The sequence below is a fragment of the Panthera pardus genome, unplaced genomic scaffold (assembly GCF_024362965.1).
Source record: "Panthera pardus isolate Hobbes unplaced genomic scaffold, ASM2436296v1 HiC_scaffold_16, whole genome shotgun sequence".
NCBI classification, from domain to species: domain Eukaryota; kingdom Metazoa; phylum Chordata; class Mammalia; order Carnivora; family Felidae; genus Panthera; species Panthera pardus.
This window is the reverse complement of record NW_026526721.1, coordinates 123,536,065-123,556,835: the sequence shown is the minus strand read 5'-3', so window position 1 is coordinate 123,556,835 and position 20,771 is coordinate 123,536,065. Positions and strand designations below refer to the sequence as shown.

The window sequence follows — 20,771 nt, the reverse complement described above, 5'->3', positions numbered from 1 at the left end:
GTCTCAAATTGCTCCCTGAAGTCTATGTTTAGCTGTAATCTCAAGAAATTTTTAATTTGGTGACATTTTTCTGTGGCACCAAAACAACACCAAAACCAGAAATAACATATTTATATTTCTATGCAGCTTGCGCTGAGGAAAAAGGATAGTAGTTAGAAAGATAATTACAAAGAAAGAAAGAAAGAAAGAAAGAAAGAAAGAAAGAAAGAAAGAAAGAAAGAAAGAAAGAAAGAGAGAAAGAGAAAATTACCAATAAATGGTAACTGATCTTTGTCAAATCTGCATTGGTTTTCACAGAAGGAAAAATCAATAGAGAAAATATGTGTGAGGCTGAAGCACATAACCTAAAACAAAATCACATGCTTTTGGGGGTTACCAAAAGTTCACACATGAAACTTACAGAAATAATTCGCATTTTCTTTGGTGGTAAAGGAAGAGGAAGGTTTGATGAATTTCTATTTATGGCAGCTTCTATGGCAATCATTTCCTGTTCATACATCTTCTTGATCTTGCAACATTCCACAAGCATAAAATGAGGCAAGGTCCTATTCATTACACAGTTCCGGATATACTACAGTGGCAAGGAAAGAATAAGGTAAGGATTTTCAAGCAAATACTTAAATCAAGGGGTACCTGGGTGGCTCAGTCGGTTAACAGTCCAAATCTTGATCTCTGCTCAGGCCTTGATTTCAGGGTTGTGAGTTCAAGCCCTGCCACACCCACCCATCACCCAGTGTGGAGCCTACTTAACAAAAACAAACAAAAACGTAAATTGATAGAAGAATAAAATTAAGATGAACACCACTATATCAAATGTACTGTAAAAATATATCTTAACTCAACATCAAGAATATGAGAAATTAAAATCACAACATAAAATAGCTACCATTAATTGAACACCTAAGAACATAAGATTATTTATAGCTAATTTTCCTAACAACCCTATAAAAGATATTTTCCTCTTTTTAATACATGAAAGGAAAATCAGAAGAGCTGAGTTACATTCCTGGCATCTTTATACCTGGTATCTTTAAATCTATCTTTTTTGTTTGTTTGTTTGTTTGCTAAACCCCGAAGAAACATGTACCTCAGTGTAGATGTTTTGCCTTTTCTTTGTGCTTAATACAGGACAGTTTGACCTATCGGCTCACCTTTCTAGGGGTGGGACTTGATCGGGAGAGACTGTGATATCACTGTGCAAGCTTTGACCAATCAGTCAGGACAAGTGAACATGTAGTACACATGTGGCCATTTCTTCACATCCTGAGGTAGTCAACTTAGACTTTCCGATGGATCCCTGAGGGAAGCCTGGTACCTTTACAGCACAGGGCTCCAGACAACCATTACTATCTTCCTTTTAAAAACATACTGGTCATCTGAGCTTGATGCTTTGTTTTATTTCAATGAGACCAGGATGACTCTCCAAAGGCATATAAGAAAAGGAGGGGCGCCTAGGTGGCTCAGTCAGTTAAGCGTCCGACTTCGGCTCAAGTCATGATCTCACGGTTCGTGGGTTCAAGTTCTGCACCAGGCTCTGTGCTGGCAGCTGGGAGCCTGGAGCCTGCTTTGGATTTCTGTGTTTCCCTTCTCTCTGCCCCTCCCCGGCTCACGCTTTGTCTCTCTCAAAAATAAACATTTAAAAATTTTTTTGTTTTAATAAAAGAAAAGAAAAAAAAAAGAAAGAAAAGGAGTGGTTATTCACATTACCAAGATTCCTAACAAGCTGAAGAGAAAGAAACCTAATGTATTCCTCAGAAGAATAAATTTCATATACAGACAAAGTGTGATTCAACATATTGTATTCAATTCAGAACCAAGAAATACAATTTTTTGAAATTAAAAAAATTCCAGAATTGTCTGTAATTGGCAGTTAGATGATATTGTGCTAAATATATTCAATAAAAAATTTTTCACTATGAAATATGTATCATTCCACTCCTTCACATTCCTTTGAGTACATGGTATATTTTCTCTTTCACTATGACCCTGTACAAAAATGTATACAAGCCTTTGTTTCTCTTTATAACAAATCCTAGTTTGAATAGAACAATATACCCTCCACTAATTAAAGTTTTAAAAAAAGTGTTAAAGAAGCAGAAGGCTACTTAAAGGATGGCAAAACATAAAGAAGTCAACACTCCTATGCTACCACCAAATATTTTTCATCTTCCTTCTTCGTCTCATGGGCTAGAGTTCAAGTGTTGACTGTTAGAATGCCATAGCTCTCAAAGCAGAGAAGTTATAACTGCTTCTAGACCTTCTACCTACTAAACCACAAGAATTGAGGGCCATGCTAAAAATCTGAAAAGAAAGGTGTAAAATCCTCTATTAGCCGCTAATATATCACAGCTCCTTATTCTCAAACAGACATCACTTAATGTTTAGCATGTCTCTATCCCTCTTGCTTAAAACAAAACAATAAAAATCACAAATAAGAATAAACACATATCTTTATAAAATCCTGTTACTATTTACCCCTAACTTGGCATTTAGCATTATTCTTTATGTAATGACCATTTTTTAGTCTCCAAATTCAATTGCAACAAAAATATCTTCAAGTTCCTTGAAGTCAAAGCCATGATTCTATCCTTTAAAAGGACAGTGGTCGGGGAGGAGTACTGCACTGCTTTTATCTTATTTAAACTTCATTTTATTCGACAAACAATCTGAGGCACTATAAGTCAATTCATGATTGCATGGAAATAGGAATGTCAAACACAGAGGAAGTCTTTTGAGGATGTCCAGACCTAACCCTTACAAAATTCCTACCATATGTGGAAGAAACAAATAAGGGAGGGGAGGGCAATTTTACATATTATACATATAGTAATTATATATATAAATATATATATAACCTATAAAAGAAACTGAAAATTTTTCTATTCACAATGAAAATTTATAAGTTTTTATACAATTTATGTAGTGACCATTTAATCAAAATATCTTGTTTTTTACTTCCCGCAGAATATTTTCTATCTAAATCATCATGTTGGGGTTTCTGGGTGGCTCAGTCAGCTAAAATTCCGACTTTAGCTCAAGTTATGATCTCACAGTTCGTGAGTTCGAGCCCCACATCAGGCTCTCTGCTGACAGCTCAGAGCTGGGAGCCTGCTTCAGATTCTCTGTCTCCCACTCTCTCTACCCCTCCCCCACTCACACTTTGTCTCTCTCTCTCTCTCTCAAAAATAAACATTAAAAAAATGTTTTAAGCCTTTCTTTTAAAAAAATAACAAATCATTATGTTTACATGATAAAAAAGTAGGCAGCTATAGCAAATTTTATTAAGAATTCATAATGCTACAGGAAACTATGATATAACACTGAAACAACCAAAAAAGTAGAAAGCAAACATTTAGAAACAAACATTAAACATACAATCATTATACCAAAAATATTTATAACCTTAAGTAAAATGACAAAAACATGCCAAAATGTTAACAATGGTTATCTCAGAGGTAGGTAGGATTATGAATATCTATTATTTAATTCTGTATAATTTTCTATAGGTTCTAAATACTCTAAATGTGACAACACATTTTTATCAGAAATTTAAATTATTAAATGCACACACACACACACACACACACACACACATCTCTGGTAAACTGACGGTGAATACACATACCTGGAACTGAATTAGTGGGTGATCACCAAACACATATTCTACTCGCCCACTGACTTGTAACACATAGTCATACGGGCTAACTTCATCTTCTTTCCCATGAATAGTCAAACGTTTTTGGATTGCCAGTTCATTTATTTTGATAGGATTCATATTAGGAGATATTTGAAAGCTAAACACATCCTAAAAAGGGGAGTAGAAAAAAGGAACAATTTTATACTTGTGCTGAAAAAAATCACTCTTCACATTTGTACTTACTACTACATTGGATATAGCCATACATAATATCCACATATGTGTATATATCTAATGTTACATAAGTATATCCTTCACATTTAACATTCTAGTACATCTTCCTATTTTCTCTTTTAATTTTTTTTTTTAATTTTTTTAATGTTTATTTTTCAGACAGAGAGAGACAGAGCATGAACGGGGGAGGGTCAGAGAGAGAGGGAGACACAGAATCTGAAACAGGCTCCAGGCTCTGAGCAGTCAGCACAGAGCCCGACGCGGGGCTCGAACTCACAGACCGCGAGATCATGACCTGAGCCGAAGTCGGTCGCTTAACCAACTGAGCCACCCAGGCGCCCCTCTTTTAAATTTTTTTAATGTTTGTTTATTTTTGAGAGAGAGACAGAGACAGAGAGAGACAGAGAGACAGTGCGAGCGGGAGAGAGGCAGAGACACACACAGAATCTGAAGCAGGCTCCGGGCTCTGAGCACTCAGCACAAAGCCCAACGCAGGGTTTGAACCCACGAACCACGAGACCATGACCTGAGCCAAAGTTGGCCTTAACCAACTGAGCCATCAAGGCACCCCTCATGTTTTCTATAAGGATTTTTTTAATGTTTATTTATTTGAGAGAGAGAGAGAGAGAGAGAGAGAGAGAGAGAATATGAGCAGGGGAGGGGCAGAGGGGGAGACACAGAATCTGAAGCAGGCTCCAGACTCTGAGCAGTCAGCACAGAGCCCAAAGTAGGGGTCAAACTTCCAAACTTCAAGATCATGACCTGAGCCGAAGTCAGATGCTTAACCAACTGGGCCAACCAGGCGCCCCTCCTGTTTTCTAAATATAATGTGTCCAGGGGCACCTGGCTGGCTCAGTCAGCACAGCATGCGACTCTTGATTTTGGGGTTCTGAGTTCAAGCCTTACGTTGGATGCAGAGATTACTTAAAAATTAAAAAATAAATAAATAAAAAATAAATAAATAATTTTTAAAACGTGTCCCATCAAATTTGTTAAGAGTTGATGGTCTGCAAGTCGTCTTACACTACACAAAGTACCACAGATCCCACAGGTCACACTAATATTTAACTAAAGTTTATCATTAGAAAGTTTATCAAATGCATTTCCCAAATATCTTTCTTTAAAAATGACACCAAAAACCTGCAGTTGTTCAAATTTAGTTAAACTGAGAATTTTATGTTGTCACTGGTAACAAGAGATGTATACTTTACAATAATTAAACTTAAATGAACAGTTCTGTCCAATTTTATAACATATAAAAAGAAACAAAAGAAATTTTAATTAATGAAAAATGAAGATACAGTAGGGACTGGATATTATCAAAACTGCTCATCATAAATCCCAAAGGTACAGACAGTAAAGATTATCTAATAACACCTGGAAATTCTCAAAAGCTAGCAAAATAATTTCACACCACATGATCACATACCAAAGGATATAAGAAAATTCACCATCTCCAAAGGCAGCTAACTGCTACTCTGGACAAATGTGATTGTTAGAGAATTCCCTGTACTGACCAGAGATGGATTCTGCAATATTTCTAACAAGTTAAGTCATCTCCCTTTTCCACAAGGTACCTAAAATTCCAACTTTTTAAATATGAACTTACTGGGTATTCCAATCTATTTTCTCTAGTATTTTTACCCCTTTTCTCCTGAATTTTCTATATGAGTTGTTACTATAGGCATCAAAGCACATGAGCTAGGATCCACAGAGTCATATGAGGACTCATGATTCCACTTTCCTCCCTCACCTGACTTCCCACTAAGATACCAATGATCTTACATTCTAATGGGTTGCCAACTGTTCACCTCCCCATTTCCAGTAATACTCTTCTACTTCAGCAATGCTTCATGTTTATCCTAAAGAGAAATATAACTTCTTATTTAATCCCCTTGCACTATCTACCTTAAAACTAACCTTCATCTAGCTTAAAAGCAATCTATCTTTAAAAAAAGAGTCACATCGGGCTCTGTGCTGACAGCTCAGAGCCTGGAGCCTGCTTTGGATTCTGGGTCTCTCTCTCTCTCTCTCTGCCCCTCACCCACCCTCTCTCTCAAAAATAAAAAAAAAATTTTTTTTTAACTTTAAAAAGAGAGTCACAAAGAGATATGATACTCTTTTTTAACATACTACAAATGGTCAGAACTGTCTAAAGCAATGCTACCCCAAAAAACTCTTTAATAATAGATATATTCTATTCTGTGCTATCCAATAAAAGTCACTAGCCACAGTGGCTCTTGAGAACTTGATATATGGCTATGAAAAGAAATGAATTTTAATTTTACTTGATTAACTTAAATTTAAAATTAAATATACACATGTGGCTACTGATTACTGTATTATATAGCACACATCTGGATAATGCCTAAGCAGCTTAATACATCATAAAATTATTCTATGATTCCCATTTACCCTCTATTTCATACACTGAGAAACACAAAACTGGAGAACACTCTCATTATCAGATAGCAAGAAGCTACAGAAAAGACCAGAAATCAGAACTGGGCTTGAAAAACTGCAGATACTGGAAGTAATACTTAGAAAATAAAATAAATATGGTTGGTATGTTTCAAGAATTAAAGACGGTTTGAAAATGAATAAAGAGCAAATATATCTGAAGAAGAATCAAACAGAACTCCAAGAAATAAAACATAATTAAGTGAAATTTGAAACTCAATGAAAAAGAACATGACAAATTTTAAAAGAGTTTTTAAATGTGACAATATCAAGTATTAGCAAAGATGTGGAGACACTAAACTCTCAAAATATTACTGGTAGGAATATAAATATGGAAAATTATTTTGCAGTATCTATTAAAAACTGATTACACACATACACCTATGACTTACCAGTTCTGTTTCTAGGCATACATCCAATAGAAATACGTAAATCAACATTATTTCATATAACAGCAATAATGAAGTTGATATGCTGTGTGTGTGTGTGTGTGTGTGTGTGTGTGTGTGTGTGTGTGTGTGGGACATGACAGTTGAGGAAACGTGAACACTGACTGGAACTTGAGGATAAAAACCAAGCAAAACAAAACTAACAAAACAAAAAGAATAACAAAGATAAGCCACACTTCGGGAAAATACACACCCAACACCTATGAATGACAAAAATTCACTACCACCCCCCCCCCAAATACCAAGAACTTGTACAAATCAGTAAGACACACACTACATAATTTAAAAATAGATTAAAACAAACAAACAAACAAACAAACAAACAAACAAACAAACAGGGGTGCCTGGGTGGTTCAGTCAGTTAAGTGACCAACTCTTGATTTTGGCTCAGGTCATGATCTCATGATTTGTAAGTTCAAGCCCCACATTGGGCTCTGTGCTGACAGTGCTCAGAGCCTGCTTGGGATTCTCTCTCTCACTGTTTCTCTGCCCTTTCTTCTCTCTCTCTCTCAAAATAAATAAATAAACTTCAAAAAATAGACAAAAAACAAACAACAGAAATATGAATCTTTCATAATCAGTTATGAAAGATACAACTGAGACAATGGATATACAGTTGACACTTGAACAACATGGGTTTGAATTGTGTGGGTCCACCTAATTATGTTTTTTTAAATACAAATCCAGTACAATACTATAAATGTGTTTTTTCTTCCTTATGTCTTAATAACATTTTCTTCTCTCTAGCTTACTTTATTGTAAAAATATAGTATATAATACATATATTAGATATGTGTAAACCAAATATGACTTTCAGTCAACAGGAATCTATTAGTAGCTAAGTTTTACGTGGGTCAAAAGTTATACATGGATTTTCTTTTTTTTTGAGAAGGCAGGGGAGAAAGCACGCACACACAAGCCAAGGTATGGACAAAGAGAGAGGAAGAGAGAGAATCCCAAGCAGGCTCCACACTGTCAGCACAGAGCCTCAATGCAGGGTTTGATCTCACGAATCATGAGGCCACAGCCTGAGCTGAAATCAAGAGTTGGACATTTACCAATGGAGCCACCCATGCACCCCCATACCTGGTTTTTTGAATGCAAAGGGATTAGCACCAGTAACCCTCCCATTATATATAGTACCAACAGCTCAAAACTTTCCTTCAAAGACCAATCTTAATCTCTTGATAAAATTCATGTCTTCTAAATTACTACCAGTGTCTCACCACCCTTGTTCATATTTTTCACATAAATGTTAATTAGACTGACTGGTCAGAAGTCAACTGGTTTTTCTTGTATTTCAAGCAGTTTTCCAACATCTCTTTGAAATACTTCACAAAATATTGCACCTTTAAAAGACTTGTAATTTTCCTGAGGAACTGGCTTGCATTGTATTGCTCAATGATTACAAACAACTATATATGAGAGACTATGCAACAAAGACACTGGGCGTATGAGTGGGATAGATATTTCTGCTTCGCAGGAAGGGATACAATTAATTAGTGATGACATATATATCATGACAACTGGGCTAATTCAGATAATGTCTAGATGGGTGAAGAAATACTTCTTCATAGTTTTACTGTATGCTTCACTGTTCTCACATTTCTGCCCATGCTTCTGATATATTCTCAAAAATTCCCAGAAAGTATAGTCACCACCTCCTTCTACCCTCTGTACAACCTGCCCTGTTCCCTAACACACAGGAGACAATTTCAAATGCCATCTGCCCCCATCCCTTAATTGAGAGAATAATTTCATTTAACTTATGCTGAGTGAGGTTAAAAAAGAAAACAACACAGGTTTGAAAACGATGCTCAGGTTTATTGGTATCTTTAATAAATTATGACTCCTGGAATTAAAAATAATGCCTTTGTGGTTTGGCTGTTGGGACTAATGTTCTTTAAATCTGAAACATGATAATTCCATGATTATATTTATCTTGCTTATTAAGAGCCCTGTTCTATGCTGGCTGATAGTGACTATGTGGTGATCTAAAATTTCACGTTTTTCAAAGAAACTGCTGTCTGTAGTTCTCCCTAACAATCCTATGAAAATCATTTTTTAACCTATATGTATGCTTTGTTACACTTCATCTCATGCTTAGTTTAATATTCCCACATGCTGCTTCCCAATGTTGGTCATTAGCAGTAATGACGATGGGGTGCCCCATGGCGTAGTCGATTAAGCATCTGACTCCTGATCTTGGCTAAGGTCATGATCTCACTGTTTGTGAGCACAAGCCCCACACTGAGCTATGCAGTAATGGTGCAGAGCCTGCTTGGGATTCTGTCTCTCCTCTCCACCCCGACCCTGCTAGTGCTCGTTCACTAGCTCTCTCTCTCTTGAAATAAATAAATTTAAAAAAAAATTTTTTTTAAATGATTCACATAACCAAGTGGAATTTATTCCAGGGATGCAAGGGCAGCTCCATATTCACAAACTGATCAATATGATACAACATTTCAATAAAAGAAAGGATAAGAACCACATGATCAATTCAACAGATGCTTAAAGAACATTTGACAAAGTACAACCTCCATTCATTATTAAAACCCTCAACAAATTAGGAGTAGATAGAACATAGTTCAACACAATAAAGGTCATATACGGAAAACCCACAGTTAAGATCATACTTAAAGGTGAAAAACTGAGAGCTTTTCCCTTAAGACCAGGAACGTGAAAAGGATGTCCACTCTCATCACGTTTATTCACTGTAGTACTAGAAGTCCTAGCCACAGCAATCAGACAAGAAAAAAGAAATAAAAGGCATCCAAAGTGGTAAAGAATAAGTAATATTTTCACTATTCGCAGATGACATACTATATATAGAAACCCTACAGACTCGACCAAAAAACTACTAGAACTGATAAATGAACTCAGTAATGTTACAGGATACAAAATCAATATACAGAAATCTGTTTCTATACACATTTCTATACACTAATAATAAAGCAGCAGAAAAGAAATTAAGACAACAATCCCATTTAAAATTGCACCAAAAAGGGGTGCCTGGGTGGCTCGGTCAGTTAAACATCTGACTTCAGCTCAGGTCATGATCTCACAGCTTGTGGGTTCGAGCCCCGCATCAGGCTCTGTGCTGACAGCTCAGAGCCTGGAGCCTGCTTCAGATTCTGCATCCCTCTCTCACTCTGCCCCTCCCCTGCTCATGTTCTCTCTCTCTCTCAAGAACAAATAAACACTAAAAAAAAAAAAAAAAAAAAAAAGTAAAATTGCACCAAAAATAATAGGATATGTAGAAATAAACCTAACCAAAGAGGTGAAAGACTTATACTCTGAAAACTATAAGACACTGATGAAAGAAATTGAGGATGATACTTTGAAATGAAAAGACATTCCATGATCATGGACTGGAAGAACAAATACTGTTAACATGTCTCTACTATCCAAAGCAATCTACAGATTTAATGCAATCCCTATCAAAATACCAACGGCATTTTTCACACAACTAAAACAGACAATCATAAAATTAGTATGGAACCACAAAACACTCCAAATAGCCAAAGCAAATGTGACATAGAACAGCAAAGCTGAAGGCATCTCAAATCTGGACTGCAATATATATTACTAAGTTGTAGTAATTAAAACAGGATGGTACTGGGGCACCTGGGTGGCTCAGTCGGTTAAGCGGCCGACTTCGGCTCAGGTCATGATCTCGCGGTCCGTGAGTTTGAGCCCCGCGTCGGACTCTGTGCTGACAGCTCAGAGCCTGGAGCCTGTTTCGGATTCTGTGTCTCCCTCTCTCTGACCCTCCCCCATTCATGCTCTGTCTCTCTCTGTCTCAAAAATAAATAAATGTTAAAAAAAAAAAATTAAAAAAAAAAAAAAGCAGGATGGTACTGGCACAAAAACACACACACACAGATCAACAGAACAAAATAAAAAAAAAAAAAAAAAAACAGAAATAAACCCACAATTACATAGTCAATTAATCTTCAACAAAGCAGAAAATAATATACAAAGAGAAAATGACAGTCTCTTTAACAAATGATGTTGGGAAAACTGGACAGCTTCTTTCAAAAGAATGACACTGGACCACTTTCTTATACCATACACAAAAATAAATTCTAAATGTATTAAAGACCTAAATGTCAGAAAGGAAACCATAAAAATCCTAGAAGAGAGCACAGGCAGTAATTACTCAGACATCAGCTATAGCAACTTTTTGGTCCCCTGAGACAAAGGAAACAAAAGCAAAACTAAACTATTGGGATTATACCAAAATAAAAAGCTTCTGCACAGTGTAGGAGGCAATCAATGAAACTAAAAGGCAATATAAAGAATGGGAGAAGATATTCCAAATGACATATCCAATAAAGGGTTAGTATCCAAAATATATAAAGAATTTATACAAATTGGGTGAGTCAGTTAAGCATCTTGACTCTTGCTTTCGGCTAAGGTCATCATCTCACAGTTCATGAGATGGAGCCCCACATTGGGCTCTAGGCTGAAAGAACGGAGCCTGCTTGAGATTCATATTCTCTCTCTCTCTCTCTCTCTCTCTCTCTCTCTCTCTCTGCCCCTCCCCTGCTCATGCTCTTTCCCTCTCTCAAAATAAATAAACTCTAAAAAAAAAAAAAAAAAAAAGAATTTCCACAAGTTAACACCTAAAAAACCAATAATCCAATGAAAAAATTGGCAGAAGACATGAATAGACATTTTTCTAAAGAAGACATACAGGTGGCCAACAGATACACAAAACAATGCTTAATATCACTCATCATCAGGGAAATTCAAATCAAAACCACAATGAGATACCACCTCACACCTGTCAAATGGCTAAAATCAAAAACACAAGAAACAAGTCTTTGGCAAGGATGTGGAGAAAAGGAACTCTCTTGCACTGTTGGTGAGAAATTATACCAGTCCAGCAGCTGCGGAAAACAGTATGAGGGTTCCTCAAAAATTTAAAGATAGAAAAAAATATTTTCAATTTTTTAATTAAAAAAAAAAAAGTTAAAAGTAAAACTACTCTACACACAGTAATCACACTACTGGGTATTTACCAAAAAATTGAAAAACACTAATTCAAAGAGATATATGCACCCCCATGTTTATAACAGCATTATTTACAATAGTCAAATTATGGAAATAGCCCAAGTGTCTATTGATAGGTGAATGGATAAAGAAGATGGGATATGCACAACAGAATATTATTTAGCCATAAAAATGAAGAATGAAATAAAGAATGAACTGAAGATTTCATAAGAATGAAATCTTGCCATTTGCAACAACACAGTTGGAGCTAGGGAGTATAATGATAAGCAAAGTAAGTCAGTCAGAGAAATACAAACACCACATGGTTTCACTCATATGTGGAATTTAAGAAACAAAACAAACAAGCAAGGAGGCATAAAAAGAGAGAAAGAGAGAGAAACCAAGAAAGGGTCTCTTAACTGTAGAAAACAAACTGATGGTTACCAGAAAGGAGGTAGGTGGGGGGGGGTGAAACAGGTGATGGGGATTAAAGAGTGCACTTGTCCTGATGAGCAATGAATTATTAAAAACTTAAACAAAAAACCTCTCCATATATATATATGTATATGTATATATATACATATATATATACATACATAAATAAATATATTTATTTATATATATAAATATAAATATACATATTTATATTTATATATTTATATATAAAATATATTTATATATTATATATAAATATATATTTATATGTATAAGTAAATATATATAAATATATATAATAAATATATATATTTATATAAATAAAATTGAAAAAGTATTCTATGCTTGGAATCCACTAAGATTTTACACTATCTCCATTTCTCTTTTAATTTCAAAACATTTATTTTCACACATACTTTTTTACAATGATGATTACATTAAGATATGTACAGCCAGTAGAGATCTGACCCATAAGTAATGAAATGCAGACTGACCTAGATGGGCAAATTGCCCTGAGCCAGTGTTTTCAAGTTGAATTCTAGTCACCTATCAGCAGTAAGTAAAATTCCCCATTCCAGCTCTTTCAAGAGGGCAGAATTCCCTAAACAGTATTTTAAATTTGATCTTGAGATTTTACAATATCCAAATCTTGGTTTAATTGAACTTCTGTCTGAACATATCTCAGGACACAGCATCAAATGTTTTTGTTGTTGTTGTGTTTTTTTTTTTAACCTATATAAACTTCCTTTGTAAAAGGCCAGAAGGCAGGCTCCTGCTTTTGCATTTGTTCCTACAAATATTTAAATACATATTGTTGGGAAGGAGGCAGAACTGAATAAAACCAGAAACATCTGGAGAAAATCCTGGCTATACCACAGACCAGCTATAAGGCCTTGGCACACATACAAAAAACTTCTCTCCCTTTCAGTTTCTTCCCTATAAAACGAGGATGATAACACTTTATAGAGTTGTTTTTGAAAGTGGAGAATAAAGGGGTGCCTGGGTGGCTCATTCAGTTGAGTGTCTGAATCTTGATTTTGGCTCAGGTCATGATCTGGGGTCGTGGGATCGAGACTTGCATTAGGCACCACGCTGAGTGTGAAGACTGCTTAAGCTTCTCTCTCTCTCTCTCTCTCTCTCTCTCTCTCTCTCTCTCTCTCTCCTCCCTCTGTCCCTCTCTCCCACTCGCACTCTCTCTAAAAAAAATAAAAAATTAATATTTAAAAGTGGAGACTATAACAAAAATACCTTTCATAGCTCTTAGTATGGTGAAGTGCTTAATATAGAATGTTTACTAAAATGGTTTATATCATTGTTGTTATCAGAGTAATTGAAGAAAGAACAGCACAAAATATTCTTGAACTCTACCCTAATTCGAAGCCAGATCCTAGATGATAAAATGACCATACTATATACAAAGGTAGTACCATAATCTGGCTTCTAAAATAACTGTGACTATTCAGATACGGATTAACTGTATATACACACTCCATTATAATGCCCAATTCCAATATCAGCACTTAATTACATATTTAAAGAATGCAAATATAAGAATATGGAAAAAAGAGATCATTTGATCAAAGCTTTCATTTTATAGACAAGAGCAAAATCACATGAGAAAACCCAGTAACTAAAAAACACTGTCTAGACTGGGGTTGGCAATCTTTTTCTGTAAAGACCCAGGTTTTGCTGACAACCTATGAGTCTTTGTCAATATTCTTTTCATTCTTTTTCTCTTTCTTTAACATCTCTTAAAAATTCCTTGAGTTTTTTTACATCCCTTTTAAGTATAAAAACCATTCAAAAACTGCAATTTTCCAAACCCAATCTAGACTAATATAACATTGCATCAAAAATCATATACATGCAAAGCATGTATCACACCTAATGCTAAAATTTCCATCTTAAATCTAAAAATGCTCTTTGTAACAGCATTTACCAAGTGAGCAAGAACCTCTTCTAAGATTGGTGCTGCATTCAGGTAAAATCACAGATTACAAAATATTTCTTAAAATAATACAACACTACCTGACAATTTTCAAAATGAACAGCCACAATGAGCTTTCCTCCATAAAGTTTATCTTCTAAGTTTTCAAGGATGGATGGTTCATGTTCTGGTGGATACGTCTGTTTTAGCCAATCCATCCAAGACAATCCCACAAGTGACTGAATCTTTTCTTCACTGAATTTGCGCATTTTTATTCGGAATTCATTCACTTCAGGATCCTTCAGTGCATCAAATTCATGTAGACCTAAACAAATTTTTTTACAGTGTCATTTTGAGTAGCTAATAATAATACAAGAAATACAAAATATATCCAACCAAATATACTGGACGTTCAATTTTTATCAAGAAAACAAAACTGGGTAGGAAAATATTACACAAGGATCAAAAGAATATCCAGATAAAATAACACATTTCATATATAGAAGATGAACACACAATCAGCTTTCTAAAGAAGACAAACTTGAAATCTTTCAAAGAAATGTAGTTAGGTACCAGTTTCATAAAGATAATCACGGAAATAGTATACACATTTTAAAACCACATATAAGGGGCGCCTGGGTGGCTCAGCTGGTTAAGGGTTGGCTCAGGTCATGATCTCAAGGTTTATGAGATGGAGCCCCAAATGGGGCTCCCTGCTGACAGCATGCAGCCTACTTGGGATTCTCTCTCTCTCCTTTCTGTCCCTCCCCACTTATACACACATGCTCATATGCTTTCTCTCTCCCTCTCAAAATAAGAAATAAACTCAAAAATTAAATAAAACCACCTATAAACTATCCAGTTTTTCTTTACAAACCAAGTAAAAATCACGTTTATCATATCTGAGAAAGCCTAAGAATCTGAAAACTTTTAAATTAATCATTTTAAAACTCACATTTTTACTTAAGGCTCAGTAAATTTAAATTTTATAGATTAAACTTAGGTTTCACTGTGATTTTTCAACAATGGTTATATCAGTCAAAAATCTCATGAATATAAAATTATTCTTCACTGTACTTAATTATGAACCACTTCTACCATGCAGACAACTAAATACAGCAACCTTTTCATAAACTTATCATTATCCTAATAAACAATGCTAGAAATTTACAACAAATAAACATGCAGAAATTTGTATACATAAACTTTTACTTGTAAGATGGCAAACATTTTAAAGTTTAACAACACCCTGTACTGGAAGGCGTATTTATTTAATATCAGAAATTATAAACATACACATACATTCTTTGACCTCAAAATTCTGCCAACAGGAATTTTAACCTGAGAGACCCAGTACTAGCCAGTAAGTGCCAAATATGCACCCCCAAATCATGCACATAAGATGCCCAACTTCTAGTGACCCCCACCTCCAGCTTCTGGCCAACAACTTCCAATCAGCCATACAAGAGGCATTCCCCCTTCTTTAGCATAACACTTTTTCACTCCCCTGCCTGCCTTTGGGTCACTGACAAACAAAAAGCTCCTTTACTATAATAGCAAGCTCTGAGTAAATAGTCTGTTCTCATTGGGTGGTCTTTATTTCCAAAAACCTAGAGAAGTACATTATTTGTACAACGTACTGTTAACAGTACAAGAATGTTCACTGTAGTTTTGTTTATAATGATTAAAAAACTGGAAATAAAGTTAATCATTAAGACCTAGTTTTAAAATTGAGATACATCCATATACATTATATGGTAGTAGAAGTGATCAATGGATAGATTAGATTGGTATTGTTACATTAAAAGCTCCAGGTAAGTTAAATGTAAAAAGCAGGGACAAAATGAGTCTCACAAGATTCCTTTTATGCAAATTCAAAAGAAAGAATATAGAATATGTATACATTTTTGTTCTGAAAAGATACCTGAGATGATGACAGTATTTCACAGTGCTGAGGACAGAAGTACAGGGAAGCAGCCTGCTAGTATTTGTTCCATAAGGCCATTTAATACCCTCTCATTTGAATCTATACTATCTGAATATATGCATGTCAATCAGGGTTACCTAGACAGTGGACTTATCTCCATTGTCTATTTTCTTTTATGTATTAAAACAATTATTATTTCAAAAATAAATATTAGAATCAATCTGTGGTACTAAATATAAAAACATAAAAATGGTTAAGCCGCATAATGAATGCAGCAAAGGTAAAATCTTGAGAGTACATTATAATTTCCTGGATAGTTTTGGATCTGGAATGGAAATATACACTCTTATTCAGCCATGAAAGAACTGTAATTTATGCAGACTAGCTGAGGGATTTTGGAGCTTGTTTGCCAGCACAGCTGAAGCTCTTTCTACTCACAGACACAGGTATCACAGGTGAGGAAAGGGAAATGTGTACCTAATACATCTAACAAAAATCAAACTCTTTATCTCCCTTTATCTACTAAAAATCACGTCTAAACCACTTCCTAAATGTCTCTCAACCCTGTCTACTTCTCCTAGTTCCTGCAGCCATTAATTTATTCCCAGTCCATCATTGTCCCTCCCATGGATTACTACATCAGTTTTTCACTAATTTCTCTACTCCCAGTCTTAACCTCTCCAACCCATGCTCCATTTTCCAATATGAATTATTCTTTATAAAATGCAAATATGATGGGGACACCTAGGTGGCTCAGTTGCTTAAGTGGTTGAATGTCCAGCTCTTGATTTTGGCTCAGGTCATGATCCCAAGGTCATGGGATGGAGCTCCTCATTGGGCTCCATGCTGAGTGTAGAGCCTGCTTGGGATTATCACTCTCTCCTCCTGCCCCTCTCCCCCTCCCCTACTCATGCACTCACTCTCTTGCTCTCTCAAAAAAACAAAAATCCAAATCTGATGTTACTCCCCTATTTAAATCCCTTCAATAGTTTCCCAACTGCTCCTAGGAATACGTCTCAAATTTTTATTTTTTTTAGGTTTATTTATTTATTTTTTTGAGACAGAGCGAGTGGGGGAGGGGCAGAGAGAGAGAGACATGGGGCTCAAACCCACAAACCACGAGATCATGACCTGAGCTGAAAGCAAGAGTTGGACACCTAACCAAATGAGCCACCCAGGCACCCCAACAAACCTTAAATTTTAAGATAAGAATATTATTTAGCTTAGAATCAAATATAATTTTTGAATATAAAAGAAGCATTGAGTGAATAATTTCTTCACATTAAAGACACTGTTAAAGTCCTCCAGACTCTAGACATCCTTCACTTTAAACTATACCACAACTTTATAGGTCGGGGAAAATAAGGGAGTATTCAAACATGTTTTTCAGGATGCTGACAAAATCCTCCAATCAAGATTTCCTAATGCGTATTTGGAGAAATGAATGCAGGGGTGACAGGTACCTTCACTACAGAGGATAATCAGAATCCAAAGAGCAGCTCTGTAAATACTTAGAATAAACATAAAAAATAAAATGATCAAATATATTATCACTCAGGAAAAGGTATTTTTAGACCCATCAGGGCAATTATATCTATTGTTTTCTTTGGGGAGGAGGAGGCAGCAAACTTGTTCCTGAAGTTAAATTGAAATAATTGTTTATTGTTTTCCCAGGAGGCATGACCTCACCAAGTCCCGGTTGTAGTCACCACATACAAATTAGCAATGGCAAAAACTGACTTGTTAGGTATTGAAAGTAAAAATTCACTGTAAAATAATAAACAGAATTACTCAAACTCCTAAATTAATGTTAACACTTGAATTTGTGTATATGATCATCAACATCAAGTTTCCTAGATGCACTGAAAATCTAAAATACAATTTATACATAGTTAAGAATTTAAAAACTGTTCAAGTTAATATAAAACACTCTTTGCATCTTGATCAATCAAACTGCAGGGCACACTGCATTAAAATTTTTTATATAATAAGCTTTATGATACAGAAGGAAATATGGTCACATTACTTATAGAAAGAGAAATTCAAGATATACATCTACCCATACCTGTACCTACACCTATACCTATACCTACACCCATACCTATACCTACATCTATATAATCCCTGCATTGTGGCAGGGCAAAGTCAGTGTTGCTAAATAAAAAACCAGCATGCTCAATTCTATTTGAATTTTAGATAAACAATGAATGATTTTTATCAGGAAGTATATCCCATTTAGTATCTCAATCTACTATATTTTTATTTGCTAAGTCTGGCAAGCTTATGTAGAGGTTAATAGTGGCTAATGAGCTCATATATTTTGGAGATCACGACTAGAAGAGAGTGCAGAGATTTCAGTTTTGAAAACATGTTACATCTCAAAAGATAACTATATCCTGACAAAAGTTAGTCTCTCTCTGGTGCTAACCTTTTGGGTTATCAAATATTTTAGCTTCCTTAACAATCAGTGTGGTTATGATCTACTTCCTTATATCAGCATAGAAATATACAAAAGTTATATATCTTCATACACACACACAGCCATCTGGAAAAAACTTTATCTCAATATTGCCAGTGAATATTCTTGTCTTGGATAAGGCTGTGTTTATTCTTTTTACTTTTCCATATATTCTTCAATTCAAAGGGGAGATTTTTTGTAATAGAGAATTTAAAATTTATCAAAAAGGTCTTTGGAGCTCTAGCAAATAGAAAGGAACGCTCTCTACTGAGGTCATTATTATATAAGAAAATTTGGGTGGTACCTGGCTGGCTCACTTGGTGGAGTGTGTGACTCTTGATCTTGGGGCTGTGCGTTCAAGACCCATGTTGAGTATGAAAATTATTTAACAATAAATAAATAAAATCTTAGGGAAAAAAATAAAATTTTGTATGGTAAATAATTACAAACCTATTTAAGGGGGAAAAAATATTGCCTAAAGCAAACTAGTTATCCTCTGAAGTAATTAACCTTTTTAAGGGGTGCCTGAGTGGCTCAGTCTGTTAAGCATCTGACTTTTGATTTTAGCTCAGGTCGTGATCTCAAGGTTCGTGGGTTCATGCCCCAAGTTGGGCTCTACCCTAAGAGCATGCAGCCTCTTGGAATTCTCTTTCCCTTTCTCTCTGCCCCTCCCCCTGCTCACATGTGTTGTGCTCTCTCTCTCAAAATAAATAAATAAACTTAAAAAAAAATTACAAAAACAAAACAAAACACTTTTTGAATACCAGGCTGTCATTCAGTAAATCAACAAGGTTCTGTTCTATGTACTCAGAGGGAAGAGTGTAGTCCCACATTTGTAATCATTAGTTAGCCTGAATTGCTATAGGTCACCATCAAAGAATGCAATCTCACAGGGCATGGTTCTTAGAGGAGATGGCACTAGATTATCTTGAAGATATGTATAATCCTAAGTGGGATGGTACTATATTATCCTGTAACAGTGAATTTAATCAATGCAGAGGCCAATCCAAATCCAACAACCACCAGTCGATATTTTGATTTTGTATTTAAACTTCAAGTCTCTAAAATAAAATAAAATTAAATTAAATTAAATAAATAAAATTAAATTAAATTAAAATAACATAACATAAAATAACATAAAATACCATAACATAAAATAATGAAATAAAATAAAATAAAGTAAAATAAAATAAAATAAAATAAATAATGAAAACAACCAAAAACTGCTACTCAAAAATAAACAAACACACAAACTTCAAGTCTCTTCCAGAGTTAACCTCTTATAGTACTTAACTCAAGTTAGTATCTTGTCTAAAGCAGGATACTGATATCCCATTGCCCCTGAGACATCTATGATTATTACAGCAAGACTCTACCATATTTTGTTATTCACAATTCTCCCTGGAATTAATTTGCAAAGAAGAACATGGACATAATTTATCTTCACTCACTACAAAAATAACTCTACTTAAAGAAAAATTAAGGAGTAAAATTTGTCAATAATATTGGAATTTATCAATCAGCTTAAAATCTTGGTTGGTATAGAGAGTTGTATATAAATTGTGTTTATACCGTAGAGGCATTTAAAAGAAACAGAGAATGTATCTCTCAGAAAAGGTATCTCTTCTCAAACTACATGAGACAAAGGAACAACTTTTTTCTTTCCAATCTGCCAAGAAACATTATTTTGGAAATAAAAATAAGTCACTAGAAAAGGATGCAAAAAATATAACCCCTGGGATACTGTGGCAATATCACATTGCTACAGGAATTTATAAACATTTACTCTCAATTTTTATACTTACCTGATCTCAGACTGGTTAACAATTTACAGACAAGCATTGGTCCTTGGGCCATACTCTACAATGTCTTAGATTATACTTACTACATGTTTATACATATAGCAACAAACATGGTAAGAATTCATACTAGGAAGTACTTAAGTTACCTTTTCCTATAAGGACTCCAATTTTTGAGTCTAATTTTTCCCCTGGGTCACAACTTCTTGTCACTAATTTGAGAACTGGAAGAAAAGGTCTGACATCACAGAGCCTTCTTGTTTCATCTTCAAGCTCCTCATATACAGCAGTTTGATTCACACATGCAAACATATAGGAGTCAATTTCCATAAGGAGGTTAAACATTGGGTAATTGTGAACTTGCTTCCATAACATCTGCAGGAAAAAATTAGACACTTTCTGGAACAGAAAAACTTACTCAAGTGTATAAAAATACATCTACAAAGA

The 20,771-nt window shown here is 35.0% G+C and overlaps 1 protein-coding gene across 4 annotated transcripts in view; it reads right to left on the bottom strand.

Moving 5' to 3' along the window:
• PIK3CB (phosphatidylinositol-4,5-bisphosphate 3-kinase catalytic subunit beta) overlaps positions 1 to 20,771 on the bottom strand; it is a 182,404-nt gene that overhangs the window by 82,427 nt on the left and 79,206 nt on the right. For all 4 annotated transcript variants that reach the window (XM_053903772.1, XM_019437877.2, XM_019437857.2 and 1 more), the window contains exons 4-7: positions 20,474 to 20,699; positions 14,242 to 14,465; positions 3,626 to 3,805; positions 401 to 571 (exon numbers count right to left, since the gene is read on the bottom strand). In XM_053903772.1, coding sequence (XP_053759747.1) covers positions 401 to 571; positions 3,626 to 3,805; positions 14,242 to 14,465; positions 20,474 to 20,699 — 801 coding nt within the window. The remainder of the gene's footprint in view (positions 1 to 400; positions 572 to 3,625; positions 3,806 to 14,241; positions 14,466 to 20,473; positions 20,700 to 20,771) is intronic.